General features: G+C 37.8%; 1 protein-coding gene across 2 annotated transcripts in view; it reads right to left on the reverse strand.

Annotated features, from left to right (window-relative positions):
* The window catches only part of CSMD3 (CUB and Sushi multiple domains 3), a 1,272,067-nt gene extending 1,256,082 nt beyond the window's left edge, over window positions 1-15,985 (reverse strand). For both annotated transcript variants that reach the window (XM_008001392.3, XM_008001388.3), the window contains exon 1: window positions 15,380-15,985. In XM_008001392.3, coding sequence (XP_007999583.2) covers window positions 15,380-15,557 — 178 coding nt within the window. In that variant the 5' untranslated portion in view covers window positions 15,558-15,985. The remainder of the gene's footprint in view (window positions 1-15,379) is intronic.
* Window positions 15,986-20,737: the final 4,752 nt, after the last annotated feature.

A 20,737-nucleotide genomic window follows, 5' to 3' on the forward strand; every position in this document is an offset into this window, starting at 1 on the left:
GAAATATTTGTGCTTAAATATCCAACTAGTAAGAATGCATATACTTCATGTTTACATTGTATTTATTCACTCTATAAAATTTTGTCAACTGTATTTTTTGGGGGCTCAGAAAATGATACCCTGAAAGTTTGGCACTTTGGCATACTGAATACTTTGAACCGAAATAGGTAGTCCTCACAAATAAGATTCAGAACCAAGGTCTCCTTCTGCCCTTCCCATCCTCCTCTTCCCCTAGCCATCCTCTATTTTTCCCCAAGTACAAGGAAGGAGTTTTTCTGGAATTTTCTTATCTGACTAATAAAATTTCTTTCCCAAAGGAAGGCAACTGATATAATACCCAGGAAATAGCCAGGAAAGATTTATCCAATACCCTGGAAAGATTAACCACTAATGAAGACAAGAGACTAAAAACCACACACTGATAGAATTTTATCTATTTGCCGAAGGACAGCTTTGAGTGATTACTGGGAAACATTATCTGAATAATAAGACAGCTTTGCTTCACAGCAAAGTTCTGTCCCTCACCTTGCTGCCACCTCCGCAAGAACTCAGAGGAAATTTCTCCCAGGTCATTGTTTTTTGGAACTCACTTATCTCCCCCTGTAAATCGTTTATTACCCCTAAAATTAACTACTGCCATTGCCCCCTCTTCTCATTTCCCTGTCCTCTATGAAGAGGGTATTTAAGCCTCAACCATCTGACTTTTCTTTGAGTCTCTTCTTTGTGGGGCTTCCTTCATGTCCATATGCACAGTAGAAAATTGTATGCTTTTTTCCTCTGTTAATCTCTTTATTGACAGTCATTTCAGAGCACCTTCAAAGAGGAAGGAAGAAAAGCTTTCCCTCTGCTCCTACACATTAAATTTGGGGTTTAAGAAGTACATGATGCATACATAGCAAATTTGCTGCTTTTATCTTAACATTCTTCTTAGAGAGCTTGCTGATCTAGCAAAGATCACTTGATTCAAACTTGACCTCGTTTGTTTGCATCTTACAGTTATTTAAGTGAAAGTCAATCCATTTGGTATTCCTCTGTAAGTCTGAAATAAAACAAACAGAGACTGTGTGTTGCAGTAAAGTTTTTGGGCCATGTAGAATTTCATGGAAAAGTGGTAACATGGAGGCAACCGAGTATCACTCTCAAGTTAAGGTAGTGATGGGTTAGAAACAAGACCCTGTCCTGGGGAGCTGGCTTGTAGAGGTGAAAGATGAAAACATGCAAAACAAACAAAGAAACAACCCACAACAAAACACTGGAAAAGTGAGTGTGGCCCACAGAGTGTAAGAGAGAGATAAAAAATAAAAATGTTTCTATGGCTTCTTATTTTTTTCACCTTAAATTGAGTTTTTAATATTTCTTTTAAACTTGACAGATAACATTGTACGTAGGTATCAACTACAACATGATAGTTTAAAGTGTAGATTGAGCATCCCTTATTCAAACTGCTTGGAATGAGAAGTGTTCTAGATCTCAGATTTTTAAAAAGTTTGAATATGTATATATACACAAAGAAATATCTTGGGAATGGAACCCAAGTCTAAACAAAAAATGTACTTATGTTTCATATACATAATATGTATGTAACCTGAATATAATTGTGTAATATATATAGTCTAAATGTAATTTTCTAAATGTTTTTAATAATTTGGTTTATTAAAATAATTTTTTACTGTGACTCATCACATAAGGTCAGATATGAAATTTTCCACTTATGGAACCATGTCAGATCTCAAAAAGTGTCAAATTCTTGAGTATTTTGAATTTCAAATTTTCACAGGGATGCTCAACCTGATGTATACATTGTAGAATGATGAAATCTAACTAACAATTGCATTACCTCACATAGTTATCATTCTTGACTGCCTACACCTCTTATAGGTAGCTTCTTTCAGATTCTCTTTTGTACTTACAGTAAACAAGCCGACTTGACAGCCTCTCCACTGCATTTTAGGCAAGCAGTGCATGTTATGATATTGCTGTTATATGTAAATTGTCAGCGATACTTTGAAATCGAGTTGTAATTTAAGGAGGAAAAACAAAGCGAGTTGAAAGGCAGCACAGAGCTATGGTGTTAATGGTTGTTTCTTTGTATAATACTGCTTGGTCAAATGTAAAGGGACCACTTTCTTCTTTGATAAGTCAAAGACAAAAAAAGAAGAATCTTAAATGCTGATGTTGGGATATTGATGGAACCAAATCAGCATGTAATGCATATTACGTCACATGAATTAGTATAAGATTTAAATAGGTCATCTTTATGCTACGTGTTATGGAGATTGTTGAAATTCATCCTAAAACACATGGAAGTGCTTTACTTTAGTTGTATAAAGTTAAGTAAAACGATGCATGTTACCCAAAGCCATTTTATCTCCAGCTTCAAAATGTACTAATTTCATTGAAATTATCAAAGCAGAAAAAATAGAAATTCCCATAGATATGGAAATGCATAGTTCTGATCTTACATTAATAGTCAAGATTTTGAGGCTCAGTAATAGGAAGAAAACCTCTACTATTTGTTGTGTTAATAAGCATTAAATCTGGCTTCTTACACAATAAGTCATTATTAGCTCATCAAGAAATGTGACTTATAGAATGTGAAAGGGAATAAGGAGGTAGTTTGGTAGTTCTGAAGTAATCTGTTGGTACAAATATCAGAATAACATGATCATCAAAATAATATGCTTGGCAGGAATGAGAAAAATGTAAAATACATGATGAAATTTGATGACTCTCCAAACTTTGTAAACATAGATCATTTTACCAAACTCCTATGTAGCAAAATTAACATTGATGAGATGGGAGTATTTTCCCCATTATGTCTTCATTTATTACTCTTAACCTCACAGATTAGAATCAAAACAAAACATAATGTACTTATTGAAAAACTGTGCTTCATCAACACACATCTTCAGTAAAGACAACAATAACAAAGAGAAAAAAATTACTAAATCTGTTATATTTGTATTTAGCTAGTTTCCTTGCTCTTTTTAGGTGTTGACCTTGATAACTTAGTTCAGGTTTCTTTCATGTAAATCATGAAATGAGGGACAGAAATTTCAATTTAAATTGAAAGTATTAAGAAGCCAAGGAGGAGTTCTGAGACAGGAGCAAATATATATATATATATATATTAAAAAAATCTGTAAGAGCACAATTTGGTGATCACAAATGATTATATAATTGTACAAACACTATTAAAGAAATACATGTGGGATCGTCATTAATACTGGATAAACTAGTTAATATCAGTTGGCTGAACAGATGAGAGTCAATAAACATTTTAATTGGAAATTACAAGGGAAAATTACATTAGGTTAAATTGCAAAAATGATGCCTTTCATTGGAAAGTTACAAACAGAGTCTGTAGAATGCTTTATTTACCTGTGGTAAGGTAAAGATACAATATATATGATATATAAATAAAGGTGGTATTAACCACACTGATATTTACATGAGAAGAAAATCCCATTGAAGAACTAAACAATTTTACATTAATCATATTGTTTTGGTATTATATACACAGAAAGCCCGCTTCAAATAGACAATGACTTCCTTTAGGATGGGGACTAGACCTTCATCCCTATATTCTCAAAGTCTAGGCAAGAGTCTGACCCATACTGATTCTCAGTAAATAATTGATAGCTGAAGGAATGTGTCAAAGAGTTCTAGAGCTGATAAATAACCTATTGGTTATTTTGCAGAAATAAAACTTACTGATCACTGAATCCTTCACAACTTAAATGATGTCAATCCCATAATACTCACTTCAAAATAACACTGTTCTAATACATAAAACATAATATACTAAATTTTACTTTAGCCAAAACAAAATTATAAAAACAATTAATTTGATATTTACATGAAATAGCAAATGATAAACTTAATATGTCTAACATCTTCCAATTTCTTTTTAGGCCTTTGTGAATTTGCTTTTGAAAGCATTACATAATTAGAATATAAAGTATTTCTAAAATAGGAAATTTTTAATAATTTTTGTGAAGATGGGAAAATTAGTAATCTTTAAATGATTGAAAAATGGCTAGTTTCTAAGAACTCACAAATTGGCAGTATATAAAAAGTAAGGTCAATATGTCATTTCTGATATTTACTTATTAATATATTAATGAAGACTCCCAAGCTAACACAGATATTAAAGGTTTTCTAGCACTTTTCTAGAAAATTGATCTTAAAGGTTTCTGTTTGACTTCCTTTAAAAAGATTAAATAAATAAAAGAGTACTCGAGTACTGGCAGGATATGAAGATGAAAGTTTTTTAAAAAGCTGTAAAAAGAGCCTTGAACATGAATTCAATACAGGTAATTATGAGGCTGTCAGCATTTCTATTACAAACTTCATTTAGAGGTTTTATCATTTCCATAATCTTAAAAACTAGGAAGCTGAAAGTTGGCACACAAATTAGCAGCCTGGATGCAAATTTATTTACACAAAACATTTGAATCAGTTCAGCTGTTTTGATTTAGACATCAGCCAAAAAACCTTAACTCCAGATTTCTCCATATATGTGAACACTGAGTAAATATTTTGTCTAGAGTACATAGTTAGGTCACCTAGAGTGTGGAGTCAATAAATTCAAGGTAGAGTATGTTTCATCTCCAAAAGAGTCAACTGTATTTTTTTGCCAGTTTTTCTAACTTTGATCCCTTATCTTGCATATGCAGCCTTTAGCAACACAGAGCTCAATATTAGAAAATGCAGGTAGCTCAGCATAAATTCATTACTGACATTTAGTTGAGATTCAAATATCCTTCTGATAATGGATTCAGAGGAGCCATTTCTGCATAATGAAAATATATATAGTTTAAAAAATGAAAACTAAATCACTTCTAAAAATTACAAATTAGCTTAATTTAAAGCTTATTTTTTTTTTACTTATTGACTAAGTTGATAAACTTCACTGTGGGTGTATCCATTATGTGGTACCTTATGTGTTACTTTGGGAGAAAATAAAATAAGAACATTATTTCCTCAAATGTCTTTCAAATCAGATAACTCCCATAATGTAAACAAGAAAACAAAGATAAAAAGATTTAAAAGAAACAAAACATAGCCCGATATGAAGCTAAAATACATATTTGAGAAATTAGACTAATATTAAATAATATCAAATAACAAAACAGCTGAAAGTTTTATTAAGTAGCTCTCAAAGAAGAAACAAATGGCTAATAGGAATGTGAACTAGTTTGGGAAATGTTGTTTTGATTATCTACCTCTCCCTAAATCATGAAAATGAGATTTCAAGTGAATTTGTGATTTTAAATCTCAATAAAATCAAACAAATATGAACAACAATCAGATACATTCTAAAATGAAGAACTTGTCCGATGATCAATTTTCAACATTAAATAAAATTTTGGAATGAATAATTGTAGAAAACAGACTTGGAGACAAATTATAAATGTACCTTTATCTGGGACATTGCCTACCTTGGAGAAATGTACATCTACCTGTCGTAAGATCATATATCAAAACTATTTAAAATAAGAATGGCCTATGAAGAAGTATTAAATGCAATAAGTATATCCTATGACTAATACACATGAGGACATTATTAGGATAACTTACTTTTAAAATTAAAAAGACAGGTTAAAATAAAATTTCTGAAATATAACAACAAATAAAGCTTTAATAATGCATGTAGAAAAAGGCTAGTTTATATTCAGAGAGTCTGTAAAGTTTAGAAAAGACAAAAGTAATATAATTATGTATGAAAATATATTTTATCATCTTTACAAGAAAATGTAATGCTAAATTTGAGCACTTAAGTATAATTTAATAAAAGCATTTTTTCTTTCATAGAGTGATGCATATCTATATTCCCCCCAGGTAATCCTTAAGTTAATCTTTAGATTGCATGTGAAATTTCCCATTTGCCTGTATTAATATGTATCTGTTTCTCCTTACACAATTACTTCAAAAAGTCTAGTTTTAATTCTGATCAGGATGTTGGGGTAGGCACAGTGGTCTCTCCTTCCAATGAGCTTTACTCTCATAAACCAATTATGTCTAAGAAAAAAAGAGGCTCATAAAACAGTATCAAATACAAGAAAAGTACACTGGACAGGTAAAGACTGGCTTTCACTCTCTAGCTGGGCAAGCCATTTCATTTTTCTGGCCTGTCCCCTCTTCTATGTCAAGATACACAGCTACCCCTGAATTTTTAACTAAAGGGCACTTATGGACTGAAATAGACTTTGTGAATGGAACTTGGATATGCATATTTCAATTTTGAAAAATATGTATTTGCCCCCACAAATAAATCTAATGCACATTTCCTGCCTAGTAAACACTAGATTGGGGACACTGTGAGAACTTTCATATCCTTTAAATTGCGTAGAGCTGAGTGGAAGATTAAGATACCAAATAAAACAATTTTATTTTCAAGGCTTATGATACAATTTTATCAATTATTTTATATGTGAAGTTCATAAATTTATCTGCTTTCATAAATTTTAAATTTTACTCAAGAGCTTTCCATTAGGAGCTAACAGTTATAATGTTTACCTCTGTTTTATCTTACTTAATGTGCTGGTTTTATATTTTATAGTGTCATATTTAACATATGTATTATCTGTGCATTTACTTTGCTTGCTATTATAAAATTAGAAAGTATCTTTTACATCTATTGTACAGATCATTTAGAGAACAAACTTAGTCAAGTTAAATGAAAGATGTTGAAAATTACAAAACCAATTAAGTTTTGTGTTATTGTAATTGTGGGAGATCTATCTACTTATCTATCTGTCTGTCTGTCTATCTATCTATCTATCTATCTATCTATCTATGTAATCATGACTATTGATCTTAAGCTTTCTCCTAAATTGTAATTTCAGGGGCTCAGTGATTCTCTTAAAAATGAAGAGGTTTAATTGGTAATTTAGTCATTTACATTTTTCTTTTAGATTTTGGTAAGTCTATGGCTTATGAATCTACTATCCTTTCAGATTTCACTTAACCACTAGCTAACTGTATGATCCTGGCAAATCATTGAACTTTGGGCTCAGGGAAATGTGTATTATTTGAAAATGGAGATAATAATCTCTATATAGGAGATAATAGCTATCTCAAAGATACTTACTAGAATTCAATACAGGAAGACAAGGGAGAAAAGAACTGTTTGAGATGTAAAGGACACTTTAGCTAAGGGCTTAGCATAAAACATCACACATGAAAAGACACAACAAAGAATTTTATCCTGGTACCATTTCCCAAAACATAAGAATGTCTCCTATCCTCTCTATATAGTAACTGATTATTCTGGAGTCAACCAGATAGACTTGTATAACAGAAAACTATGGCAAAGTCCTTGCTTTTTTAGTTATTTGGGATGTAATAAGTCTACTTTTATGGAGTCTGTTTCTATTTACAAACTTCCTCTCAAAGTGGTATGTGATCATATTTTTTAAAGTCATAGTTTTAAAAAAATCCCCACTATTATTTTAAACTCATGACCATTAATATTCCTTTAAAAATTGCTAACATCAAGCAAAGAACAGTTTCATAATCTTAAACATTACAGACTTAGCTTTTTAAGGGAATCATTCATTACTTTTTATAATTTCAATCATTTTCTGAACATTTCAACTCCTTAAAGAGTAGAATTTATTAACTTTGCAAATTTTACTCCCATACCATAAAATGTCTTTAAAAATATTTCAAATATCACTAAAATTGAGGGTAACCACTTAACACATGGATTGTTCTTATACCATTAATATTTATAAAATGTATTATTGTTTCTTATACAATTTTGAATGACAATTGTCTTATATATGTCCTGTGAAAAAATATGCAGATGAAAATGTGACTAGAGAGAATGTGTAAATCTCATATAAATATGACTTAAGCATAATAAAACCCATGAAAAACTAAAGATAGAACTATTTATCTAGATTTAAAAGCTTTTAAGTAAGAAATTGTGTACAGATTATAAGAAATAAATAAAAATTTGATTTTAAGTACTGCTCCTCAATGTTCTTTTGAGACATGAAAAAGTCAATACACTGATTTATTTATAGACTTTTAAGTCAAGAAATAAATTTTACTGAAGATACTATTGGTTATTTATTTGAAGTACACATTATATCAGATTTAGAAAAGTTTTTCATTCCATAATTATCTCCTTTTGTCTTCTACCAAATTAGTAAGTATCATTTTTAAAATTTTACCGCAAAGATATAATTACAAATACTAATTGATATATAGTACTGAAATATTAATTTTTCTGATTGACTATCTTCATTGTTGTCATCTGAGCTAACTTTCTAATAAAATTGATAAGGTAAAGTAGAAAAAGAATTGAACATGTGCTTGAATGCCCTGTCATCAAATTTAAAGTTCAAATTTCAAATTTAGACATTTTAGAGATTTCAAATGCCCTGTCATTAATGACTAGATGACATTAATTCTCAGTTCTGGAATTAATGGTCTTTGTAAACTACCAAAAATTACTTGTCGTTTCTTGGCATGTGCGCTTATTGTATAATATAAGAGCAGTGAACTAGTTGATATTTAAGGACCTATGAATGTCATGATTTGTGACAAGATGAATGAACAAATTCATGTTAGTACATTAATCAATCACTATTAAAAGAAATCAATATCAGAATGCAAGGGATGAAATCAGCACAGGAGTAGAGGAAGCATTTTTTTTCTTTTTTCTTTTTTTCTTTTCTTTTTTTTTTTCTTGAGCTGTGAGTCTGCCACTTATTCATATAGCCAGCACCAGAAGCAAATGTGTAAAGGTGATAAGCAGCAGTTTCAGAGTGTTTCTCAGCTGTATAATAGCCTGGGAACTTAGCCAAAGTGAAATAATAGCTAGTGAGAAGAGGCTACACTTTTTATTTACTGTTATGGAAAAGTGAAGGTGGTGGTGGTAGAGATAAAGTGTGAGTTCATATAGACTTTGCACGTGCACGTTTATTTAAATAATATCAGCAATAGCTACTAGTGCCAAGCACTGGGCTAGGCACGTGATTTATGTCATCTCCCTATAAACTCCCGATATTGTCATGTATTTTTTTTTTTTTTTTTTTTTTACAGATAATAAAACTGAAGCTTAGGAAAATTGAATTGCTAGTCCAAAGATAATTGTCGGCAAAAATCATTATTTGACCTTCAGTGGCTCCAGAGCCTTTGCTCTTTCCACTTTACTGTAGTGTTGTTCAAATTTTAGAGTGCAATCAGGACTTACCTAGATGACTTGTTAAAACCACCAGTGTCTGTGCCCAACTCCCAAAGCATCTAAATCAACAGACTTTATCTGGGAAACTGAGGTATTTTTGTCTCTAAAAAGTTTTTAGAAAATGTTGGTACTACTTGTTGGAGAACACTTTGAAAATCACTGTAGTCCAAACATTTAAGGGCCTGAACTGAATAATGTGGTGATATCTAATGCCACATAATTGTCATTGTTATTTTCCGTCCAACCACAAGTATATAATGCATATGTTAATGTAAATTTAGACATTTTAGAGATTTCAAATTAGATTGCCGGCGGCAAATCATCACTATAAAGAAAATATTAATCATTGGGAATCCTTAACCAGCACCAAACAATAGCTTAGCAAAGGGCCTTAGCACATGAAATATATTTGATGGCTGCGAGACTGGGGCCTTAAGAGAAGGAAAGGTGACCATCAGCATTGAGGCTGTGAATACCGGAAGGTCTTCAACAAATTGTATTTCTCTGTGATACTTTGAAAAGTGATGTTCCTGAAGAGAATAAGAACCTCACAACGGGCCTGATTCTTAGAAAACCTTGCAAGCATGGAGATTAGTATACCTGGAAATACCGTGAATCACCCACCTGCTCACTCTGAGAGCAGAAAGATGGATTTGGTAATCACAGTGTCTGTAATGGCACCATTCACATACTCATCCAAAGTCCAAATCAGTATTTCCACTGTATTCTAAATTATATACTCCTTCGGATTATGAGTAAAGGGAACAGAAGAAAGAGATAGGGAAAAAATAGCTAAAGCTATGTTTTAATATATATGTAAATAAAATAAAATGTTCTTAGATTTTATTTGTATCTTACAGATTATTTTCTTAATCTCTCATTTACAACCATTTTATTTCTAATTTTCCAAATCTTGGAACTCAAAGTTCAAGATGGCGTATTTTCTCAAATGGTCATGCTGCCTAAAGGAACTGGTGCCTTACCAGGCATATGCTTGGTGCTTTCAAATAGACAAAATATTGAAGGTGTTTGATATCCTTAAGCCATTTCTGAAGCCCCTGATGAGTAAGTAGAAGAGAAACACCCTTTGGAACACATGGAGAAGTATACTTGAAGGGTAAGGAAGTAAACTTTAGTTCCTTCCACTTTTTTGCATTTGAGATCTTAGAAAAGCGTTTTAAGGTCAGAGTTTTATTCCCCCACATAAGTACAAAGGCATTATTAACTGCACACCTCTCCTACTTTTTTTTTTTATCAGCTTTCACTTATGATAGAGTTTTACTGTACTTAGAACCATGTACAGATGACATTTGGTGTCTATCTGTTATTTCATTGTTCTGTAGACACCAAATTTTGTGTTTAGGGAAAAGACGTGTATACTCCAAACCCATTCAGCTACCCCACAAATAGAAATGCTAATTAAGATCATGAATGGTAATAACTACTGGAACGAAGCCTTTGCTCCTGGAGTACTTAATTTATTGAGTAATTCTGCTCTTTTTCTCCTTGAAGGATCTCAAGGGAGCTGGCGTCAGGTTTTCAAGATGCTGAAACCTGCTCCTTAATTATTTCTGCTCACATACTCTTCCAATGAGGGCGTGATGCAGCACCCGCCTCCTCCCCAACCAGATGATTCCGGAAAGTACGGTGCTGCAAAAGGACATTTCAGAGAGCTTTCAACAAGCTACCTGTCCGGTGAAGTTCAGCTCCGAATACGGTTCAAGCCCTGTCAGTCCGGTAAATTGGGTTAACTTAGCAACTCGGTGGTGCAAAGCCTCCCCAAAGGCAGCACCGCGTTCAGGGAGAAGAGAACCCGCCTCATGCCTGAGCCGATCTTTCTTCCCTTGGTTGTCCTCCTTCATTATTATTCTGCAATGCACAGCAATCCCCGTGCGCGCCCCCGTGTCAACCCCTTAGCTGGCCACTCCAGCGGGGCTGGGAGAAGACCACCTTGGCTACTCAGATGACACTGTGCTGTTTAATTTCTTCTGCTTTCTCCCTTAGAGTCTAACTAAGCCCTTGCAGCACTTGAGCCTGGGGGCTGCCCTCCTGCTGGCCTTTCCCTCCTCGTTGAACGGATCTGGGGGACAGGGACCTTGCAGAAGAGCCACAATCCCCACTCATTGTTTCCCCAGTGTGCTTTCCGAACTCCCCGAGTGCGTCTTAGATAAGTTATTTGAGTGAGGACAGCGCTGCGGTCCGCCTGGAGAAAGGGAGCTTCCTCCGCACTTCTGTTTCATCGTGACAGCAGTGGTCGCATCACCACTGACCATCTGGAGTCCTGGGAACATTAACGCACTGTTACCAGCCAGGCGTTTCCGCCTAGGACACACTCACACCCACCCTCGGAGCCTCCTAAAGGCTTCTCCGTGTCAATTCATGTGTCCTCCTCCCAGCAACACACACACACGCGCGCGCGCACACAAACACACACACACGCACATCAAGAGCCAAGTCAGCCACGGATGGTCCATGAAAAATTCAGGGAGGCTGGTCTTCTTAAAGAAATTAATAAGTATTCCCAGAGGAAATAGATGTGAGGGAGGGGAACCTGTCCAAACTACAGCAGGAGGGGCCCCTGACTCAAACACAAAGGTTACCTTTCAGTGGGTGTCTCAGTCCTGCTAGTGTTGGGGGAAGGGTTTTGATAATGGTTTTGGCCAGGTGGGTTTTTGTTTGCTGTTACCGTTTTGAAAAGACATTGATTGCCCTTCCCCCAGTCCCCTTTGTAAAGCTCTCTCAAGCTAAGACAGATCTTTTCCTGATGTGTTGGGAAAGACTGTCGCCTTATGGGCGAGGACTGTGGGTGTCAGTCCCCGGGGACACACGCAGGGCTGAAAGCTTCGGACATGGCCACCTGGGCGGGCGTCGTTAAAGATACTAATGAGTGCCTCTGGCAGCTCTTCCCCCTCATAAGACATCCGCGCCCCTCTCCAGTGGCAACTAACTGCGGGAGATGATGCGATTTCCACTTTTCCAAAAGACCTCTGTGGCAGAAGTAGTGTCTCCTTGGAATCTCAGAGCACAAGCAGAAACGTGGATCCTTCAAGAAGTAGCTCTGGCAAGAATCCTTGGAAAGACGCTCTGGCGTGGGGTGCGCGACGACGCAACGGTCTCCCACCTGCTGCCTACCCAGAGATCTGTGCCTTCGCGGTACCTTCGCTGCACGGTGTGTGTTCCCCTGGGATCCATTGACAAGCAGCGTGGGAAAGCATCCCATGGGTGTCTCTTTACATGGGCGGGACGCTTCAGCACGACTTGGAGATTCACAGTTTCTATCTGGGTGAGACCTAAACAGACACGCTGCAGCTGGAGGCATTTCAGAAACCTCTGCCTGTGTGTGTGCATGTGTACGTGTGTGGGGCTTTTTGGGGGGAAGGAGGGGTGTTCAGTTTGAAATAGGCATGGATCAAGTCTAAGCAGCACCTGTCCTGCCCCACCCCTCAATTTGGTGCCCTCCACAGCCTTTTATTTCACATGATGACAGTGGAAATGAAATGCCAGTTAAAGGTTGTTTTCCTTTTCAGCCCCACCCGAGTGGTTCAGGCCTACCTACCTAAGACCACTTTCTACACTCTGAGGCGTTTCCTCCCACTAAGCCTCTTTGTCATTGCTGTTGCACGAAAAGGTGAGATGGTGGAGGGGTGAAAATTGCAGGCAGATGGTGGAATTCTCGTGGCTAGACCTGTTCACGTGGAAAACTGCGTGCCTCTGACTTCCTGGATCCTCACGCTAGTCTAGATTAGAATCTGCAAAATCCTTACAACGGCTCCCCAGTCTGAGATTTTCCATGGACCTGACAGTGCAGAAGAAAGTATAGAAGACAAAAGCGGGCATAGACATTGGGGCAAACAACGTTTAAGGCATTGCAGCAATCTTGGCTTTAGGAAAGGCTTGAGACAGGTGAAATTAAAATAAAATGAGGAAAGGGAGAGTAACAAGCAACTATCAAAATTGGTATCATTCGGAGATTGACAGCAGGTCTAAAACATACAGCCTATGCAAGTTTCTCAGAATTTGGGGACAGTATTCCGAGTCTCAAAATGTAGGAGATGCCTTCCAAGTGCCAGTTGAGTGACAATGAATAACTTTATTGACACTGAAAAAAAAAATTTTTTTTCGTATAGTTTGTAGAATATTGATTTTTGCACAGGATCAAAGAAGGCTATGACATACCCTTCCTTCTCAATATCTCCAAAGCTAAACCGATTATATCAGTCCAAAGTAAATTAACGCGCCCTTCCTTTCTATCGGCGCATCTCATTCAGAAAATACGGTAGGTGCGGGCAGCGGGAGCTCTAATTGCAGGCGGCGCGGATCAGCGTTTGTCAGGCTGGAATGCTCGCCCCGCTTCGGAGACTTCCCTCCCCCTCATCTGCCCCCGAATGTGTTTTGGCTCAACAGGTATCAGAGGAAAACTCGCACTTAAACCCTGGTCATCTTCTCACAGGAGTCACCCTTACATTTTTCTGCCAGGGCTGCTGCTGGCTATTCGCGCCTCCCCCACGCGGAGCGCGCGTGTAGCAGGCAGCCCCAGGGCCATCCATTAACCACCAACTCCCAGTGGCAGGCGAACTAAGCATAAATGTGTGGCTCCTCACATGTCGAGCCAGCGACACAGAAACCTTGTAAGCATCCTGCGCCGCGTTTTGTACATTAGGCAGTGTAGTTGTGCCACTTAGGACAAGCTTTTCGGCTCAGAGCTGCTCTGAGGCCCCAGAGTGAAAGGAAAAATCAAGCTTTAAGGAGGAGGTTGGGATTACAAGGCAGTTGCTGCCACAGAGACCGGGGCGACTTCCTGGCATTTTGGGATGTAAATTAAAATTCGAGACATGCCACCCATCATTGGTCATAGTAGAGGGAGAGGTAACCTCTCCAGCTCCCTCCTCCCAAAACATGAATTATCATTTCCACTGAATGCAAATGAGCCGCCTTCCGTGGGGGGACAGCCAGCTGCAAGCTGGACAATAAACTGTTTCATAGAGACGCGGCCCGATTGCGGTTCAGAGAGGCACTCCTTTACAAAGGAAGAAGCGTCCAGTTTGTGTTGACAGCCCTGGCGCGCCTGGGCCAAAACAGCACCCCCTTTCCCGCGATCCTCCGCCCCCCCCGCGACACACAGACACCCGGGATTTGAAACTAGCTTCACTGAAAGCGACATCCAACGCGTCTATTGGAGCTGCCATGAGTATGGAGAGGTGATTGTTCAAAAAATGATGGCATGAGTCATAGACACCTCCTGAGTATTCTTTGCAGCAATTAATGGGCAGCAGGGTGCAGGAGAAGTTGTGGAAGAGAGCTATGGATCTATTTTCTCCCTAAGGACAGCTCTTTTTCCGATGATCCTGACTGTCCCTTGCCTTCCTGCTTGGGAATGCATTTTTACATCTCATCTACCCCCTCCCCTTGTCTATGCATGTGACACTCACTCTACCTGTCTGAACGCTCAGACTTGCTGGGGATTTTCTTTTTGGTCGTCAGCTAATGACTTTCCTCCTACCTTCATTCATCCCCTAAGGTGGTTCTTTACACTTCACGGCATTTCAGACCCTTTGAAAGCCTCATTTTTTGCCAAACCTCTACCACAGGTCCTAGGGAAGCTCCCCTACATTTAACATTGCACAGAAGCCCACGTAGAAATAATTTACATACATATGCATGCAGACATTCATGATGGTGTGGCAATGCTTGGAAGATCCCTGTGCCCTCATGCATTTAAAATCAACACATTCCTAGCACATTGGTAACTTTCTTTCCTGAAAGGGTTAAAAAGCATTTAAACCAGTCTTTAATATAAATATTCCAACCAAAGCATCAACCCCTAGTGATCTGACGAGAAATCAAGGTAATCCTCACCACTAAGAAAAGTCTTGCAGAGGAATTCTGCCTGGATATCCACTAGTTAGAGGCTATACTAACCAACTCACGTATTCGTTTGAGCATACTGCAAGAATATTTATTGAGCACAAGCTCAATCACCGCATTGAACGCCAAATCTGGCAAGCAAAATGCATTTCCTATCTGAGGGGGGGAGAACGAGCTGTGAATCAACTCCTTCTTTAGTATTATCATGATTATTTTATCGGTGCAAATTGCAAAGTAAGCTGCCAGCCTCTCTCCATCTACAAGTCAGCCCACCTCCATCCAAAGCGGAGGGGACCCCCAAAGCAGACCTACCTTTCACACAAGACACCGTCAATAAAAAGACGAGGTTCCAAAACGTAAATCCACTTTTAATCCCCATTTTCTTCATCAGGGTGAAGTCTAGGCGGCCACATTTAGCGCATCTTCGAGTGCCAGGCTCCCAGGGTTTGGATTCCTTTGCTCGGCTTTCCCCTTTGCGGATCCCTTTCATATTATTCGCGAGCTCCTAATTCCTGCTCCTCAGCCCGGCGCAGTGGAGTTGTTGCTGTTGTTGGTGCGCGGTCACAGCTCAGAGTGAATGGTGTTTCTGGGATACCACAGCAACCTTGACGAGGACTCAACCATCTCTCCAACGGGGGCACAAAGTCTCCGCTACTCTGGATTCTGTCTTTTCTTGTGCGTTTTTTCCCCTCCACCAAAATCTACCCCAATTCTAGCTCGTTATAGCAACCACCAGAAACCACTAGTGAGCCTCTAAAAGCCCAGCTCTGTCTCTGATAAACTCTACACAATATTTGAAATTAAGGGGCTTGCATTTTTTCCCCGAATAGATCAATTCTGCCTGTAAAAGCAGCCCAAGAAATAATATGTTAGTGAGCTCTCCGTTGCAGGCTGCGAATACAGAAGCATGTCAAAGGAATATTTTAATCGGAGGATCTGTGTTGCTTTTGGGGAAACCGTGACGATAATGAATCGGGCTCCATCGATGCCCACGTCGTTATAATGGGACATGTGTTACTACTGTAGTTGCGGTATATTTCAAGCAGGCTTCTCCCATTTATTATCTTGTGATTTAATTGAAAAAGGAAATCACAGAGAATTTTCTCAATAAATTCTTCCTTCACACAGAGAAGAATGTATTTGAACACATGTATTTACATATTCAAATAACTACGTGTAAACCCGTCACCGGGTTTTTATGATTCGGTAAACGGATTTCATCCGTGGCCTGGGCGGGGGTGGGGTGGGGAGGGAAGTCAGTATCGTTTCCCCAAATAGTTCGCCCTTTCATCCTCCCAACCCCCATTTCAGTTGGTGTGTGCCGCAGTTAAACTATCTGTGGTAGTTATCTAGAACGAACCCATTTGCCTTAATTCTGAATCGGTACCAAATATGTAAATAGGAGGTTTCTTTCAAAACGAAAAATGTATGTATCTATACATCTGGATCTGCCTCCCCCCGCCCGCCCCCCGCCCCGTGCACCACGCAAGGGTTAAGATTGCACAAGGGAAGAGTTCTTGCGCCATCTACTGGCCGTCTTCGAGCCGCCCGTTCTTCCTTCGCATGTATAAGGGACCCTGTTTTTCCCATCCCTTGGTGTAGGGGAGCTGTGTCCCCAAGACCAGCAGGTCGTGCTGCTTGATTTTTTTTTCCACCACTGTCCTGACCCAAATCTTTCAATGAACAAGTTCCTTAGATTAGGCAACTGATTGGTAATCTGATCTTTTCGGGAACCTGGTCCCCTTTCAGCCGTGGGGAGTGCCACAGCGCTAGTTCTGAAACAGGATATTGCTGCTGCCTGTGGCTCCATTTAACTGCCTCAGGCTATGAGAGGCGAGAGCGTCTATCTACAAGGCTTAGTCTAGAGGATCGCCCAACTTAAGTCTGCAGCTCCACGCACTGTGCACAAATAATGTGTTTGGTCCCGTGCGCCACACTATTACCCTGGCCAGCTTTTGCCCCTTGGCTCGCGTTGGAGCTGCCCGCTCAGCCGAGCAAGGCGGTAGCATCTGGAGGGAGTTCCGCTCTGGGAAGTGGGCACACTGCTAGTGTCCATAGGTTTGAGTGGTGAGTGAGTTCAATCTGCAGGCGTAGGAAGGCTTCTGAGCTCTCGGGGTACGTGGCATTGTGTGTGGATCTGTGATTCTCCCAGTTCATGTGTGTGTGTGTCTGTGTGTGTGTGTGTCTACGCGAGCGAGAGCATAAGCGCGCTGTAGTGAGAGGTAAGTGTGCGTGTTTATGAAAGATACAAAGAGTGATTTGCCATGCGTGGGTGTTTTTCCAAATGTATTTTTGCAGTACATATGCGTGTGCATGCCTGTGTGTGTTTGTGTGTTACAGAGGAATTTCTCTTCTGGGTAGGGAGCTGTAGCAAAAGGTAAAAAAGCTGTAGACGCCCAACTGACCTCATTAAATTCAGAGAGATACTTTAAGAGCCCTCAGGCAGAACATTGTCCCTTCTTTTCAGCGCTCTCTTTCACTGTCTGCATATGCAGGTTTGGAAGGGGAGTGGGCGACAAGGTAGGGACTAGACCATGACGGGCAGGATGAACATGGAAAACGACATTAGCCTGCTTAGCCACCTTGGCAGCTGCTCTGGCACGGATTTCAGTCAAGATGTCAGTGTGTGGTGTTGCTGCTGTTGTGTATGCTGGGCTGGACTACCAGTTAGAGATGCAAACAGGTCCTTGGACTTAATGAGGCTGCTCAACAAAACCCTCCTTATCAAGTTTGCAGAGGTTAGTCACCCCAACTGAATTTACTTTTTATTAAAAGAAACAAAAATACTGGGTTTTGTGCAATCTATTTGAACACATAACACATGGCTATAGCTATACATCCAGACAGGAGGACTTCATGCCAACAAACAAACAAACAAAAAGCCCCCAAAAAACCCTTTCTCAAAAGACAGGGTATTTTAATAGTAATTATTGTGCACAAAGTAAGAAAACTTTGATTAAGAGACTGTAAAGATCACTGCTAAGATACCAATTTCTGCTATTTATTTTCAAACACATGGCTAATCCTGTAATCCAATTATCTTTCCCTAAATGAATCCTGCCTATCATTTCATGTGAAGTTGTTAAAAGATTTATCTGGAATCTCATAATATTTTGAACAATACTATAGTATCTAGTTTCTACAGCTTACAATAAATCACAAACCATTTTCGCCTGTATCTTCCAGCTTCTGAGACAGGATGGAAAATAATAATTCACAGACAGGAAAAGTTAAGGCATGAGGAGCTAAAGTGGTTTATCCAAAGTCACTATCAGGAGCTTTGGTGTTTAGTCCAATGTGTTTAGTGCTAGATCTCACCAGTCTTTCATGGTGAACAGCATCCTCTTTAAGGAAAGATTTCCAAAGGTATTCCAGAAACACACAATTTTCCGCCACAATCCTGGGTGAGAATCCTTTAGTTTCTCCAGAAGGGGGGGAAATGAAAAACAGTGTCTACATTTGGGAGACAGAAATTATCTATTGTAGCTGATCTGTAGGAAAGCAACACAGCTATATGTTCATTTGTGTAAGACTATTAGAAAGAGATTATGGAAAAAATAGCTAACATAATAGCAAACTTCAGGTGTTTACTGTACATTAGGCATTGTGCTATGTTTACATTATATATCTTATTCAATCCTCACTACTTTCTGAGACAAGTTCTACAGCTTTCTGAGACAAGCATAACAACTATCCTAGTTTTACAGATGAAAAAAAAAAATGATACACATAGAAGTTAACTATCTTGCCTTGCCTGAAGTAACACATGTAAGAAGAAGTATGAACCTATGGCACCAGATTTCAGAGTTAATATGCTTCCCTACTGTACTATATTTTATGCTGGCTCCCAAAGATGCTTGTTTTGAAATAGTCTAGTAACAAAAAGAGTGAATCATTTTTATAGCACACATGATACATAGTTATATAAAAGCAATAATTTATAGTTTATAAGTGATAAAATTTTAGAATATATATGTATACATATAAATAAAAGCTTTTGTCCTTCTTTTTATACTTGTCAGTTACTAAAATTCCTCTTCTTTTTAAAAATTTTTATTTACTTCTTGCAGCCTATTGATCTTCCCACATACAGGTTGTGGCAAAACATGACTTGGCAAGGATCATCAAGACACAATGATTAAGTACCCTTACGAGCTTTTAAAAAGAGGTTAAATCAGAATGCACAAGCTCTTTAAACTAGGAGTACTAGATTTCCATTCCTTTTCAGTTCCTTCCCCAAATACCTATGGAATACAATTAACTTTGATCTTAAAATAGGGCTGAATTGCACTAAAAAAGATAAAATAAGCCCCTCTCCAAAAATTGCCCAGTATTAAACTAGCCCCTTCAACATTTAAATATCACCATAGGAACACTATCAAAGATAAATGAATAAAATAATCAAAACAAAATGAGTACACTGAGAAAACACAATATAAAAATGTGGGAAGGGTGTTACCTTTAATTTCGGAAAGAGGTATATACTTTTGACAGCTATAAACTTAGAAAGTGTTTTTTTTTTTAATTTATATAATAGATATACAGGTTTACATGGGGATTCTTGCTTAAGTGAAGTATTTTTTATAGAAATGTTCCTGCCTCTTAAAACTAAATGTTCATTGACTGTAGACACACACACACACACACACACACACACACATACACACACGTATTTAATTAAAAGGCTGAAAACCAGATCTGTGAGTCTGTGAGAAAAAAACTAGTTAGAGTAAGATAAAATGTTAATGATTACAGATAACCAAGCAGATATTTTCCTGCTCATTTGCAGTTTTTATATGGAATTCACTGCCAGGAGAGTAGAGGAAAAAGAGGAACTAATTTTTCTCATTTTTCAATAAATGCTCATTCTTGGATCAGTCATGTCTGACCTCTCCAACTCCTGGGAAATAAAATATTTGAATTTAAATGTTGAATCTAGAATAATGACAGGATTCTAATTTAAGCATATCATTACCTTGATTTATAAATGTCCTTATTTGTTGAGGAAAAATGTAGGTAAGAGACCTAGTATTCATGTTAAAGTAATTTTCTTTGAAACAGCAATATTTAAGAAGATAAATTATTAAGCTAGTAGAAGGATCTGTCCTTCCTGCTGTAAATCAGGAACCATTGTAGAGAGGTGGAAACAGGCCTGTTGGAAGAGTTCCTAAGTGTGCCTTCCTAGGAATTCATTTCTCTTATGTCCTGCCTCCTCTTGCAATTTCATTAATACTGAAGCTTAACAGGCATTGCAGTGTTTTTAAGCCTATAACAACATTAAGAACACCAGACTGAAGTTTATATGATAAATCAAGGTAGTAATGTTGTATTTTAAAGAACAAGAGAACACAAAAGCCTTAAAACTGGACATTGTATTTATTGCTGTATTCACACAGACGAACTATATCAATTGACTACAAAAAAAAAAAACACTTTTTATGTGAGCCACAAATCTAATAATTTTGCCTACTTTCAAATTTTCTCAACTGCTGCATTCTTAAACATGCAAAATTTAAAATTACATATATTAAATAGTTTAAGATGAACCATATATGAGCTCTGTTTCCTGAAAGGAGGGATTTATGGTAAATAATTGGGGGGCATTTGGGTAATTATCCTGAAAGACAGCAGATAAGAAGAATAAAGAGATTCTTTAAAGATTTCTCTGTT

This window comes from Chlorocebus sabaeus, chromosome 8 (assembly GCF_047675955.1).
Source record: "Chlorocebus sabaeus isolate Y175 chromosome 8, mChlSab1.0.hap1, whole genome shotgun sequence".
NCBI classification, from domain to species: domain Eukaryota; kingdom Metazoa; phylum Chordata; class Mammalia; order Primates; family Cercopithecidae; genus Chlorocebus; species Chlorocebus sabaeus.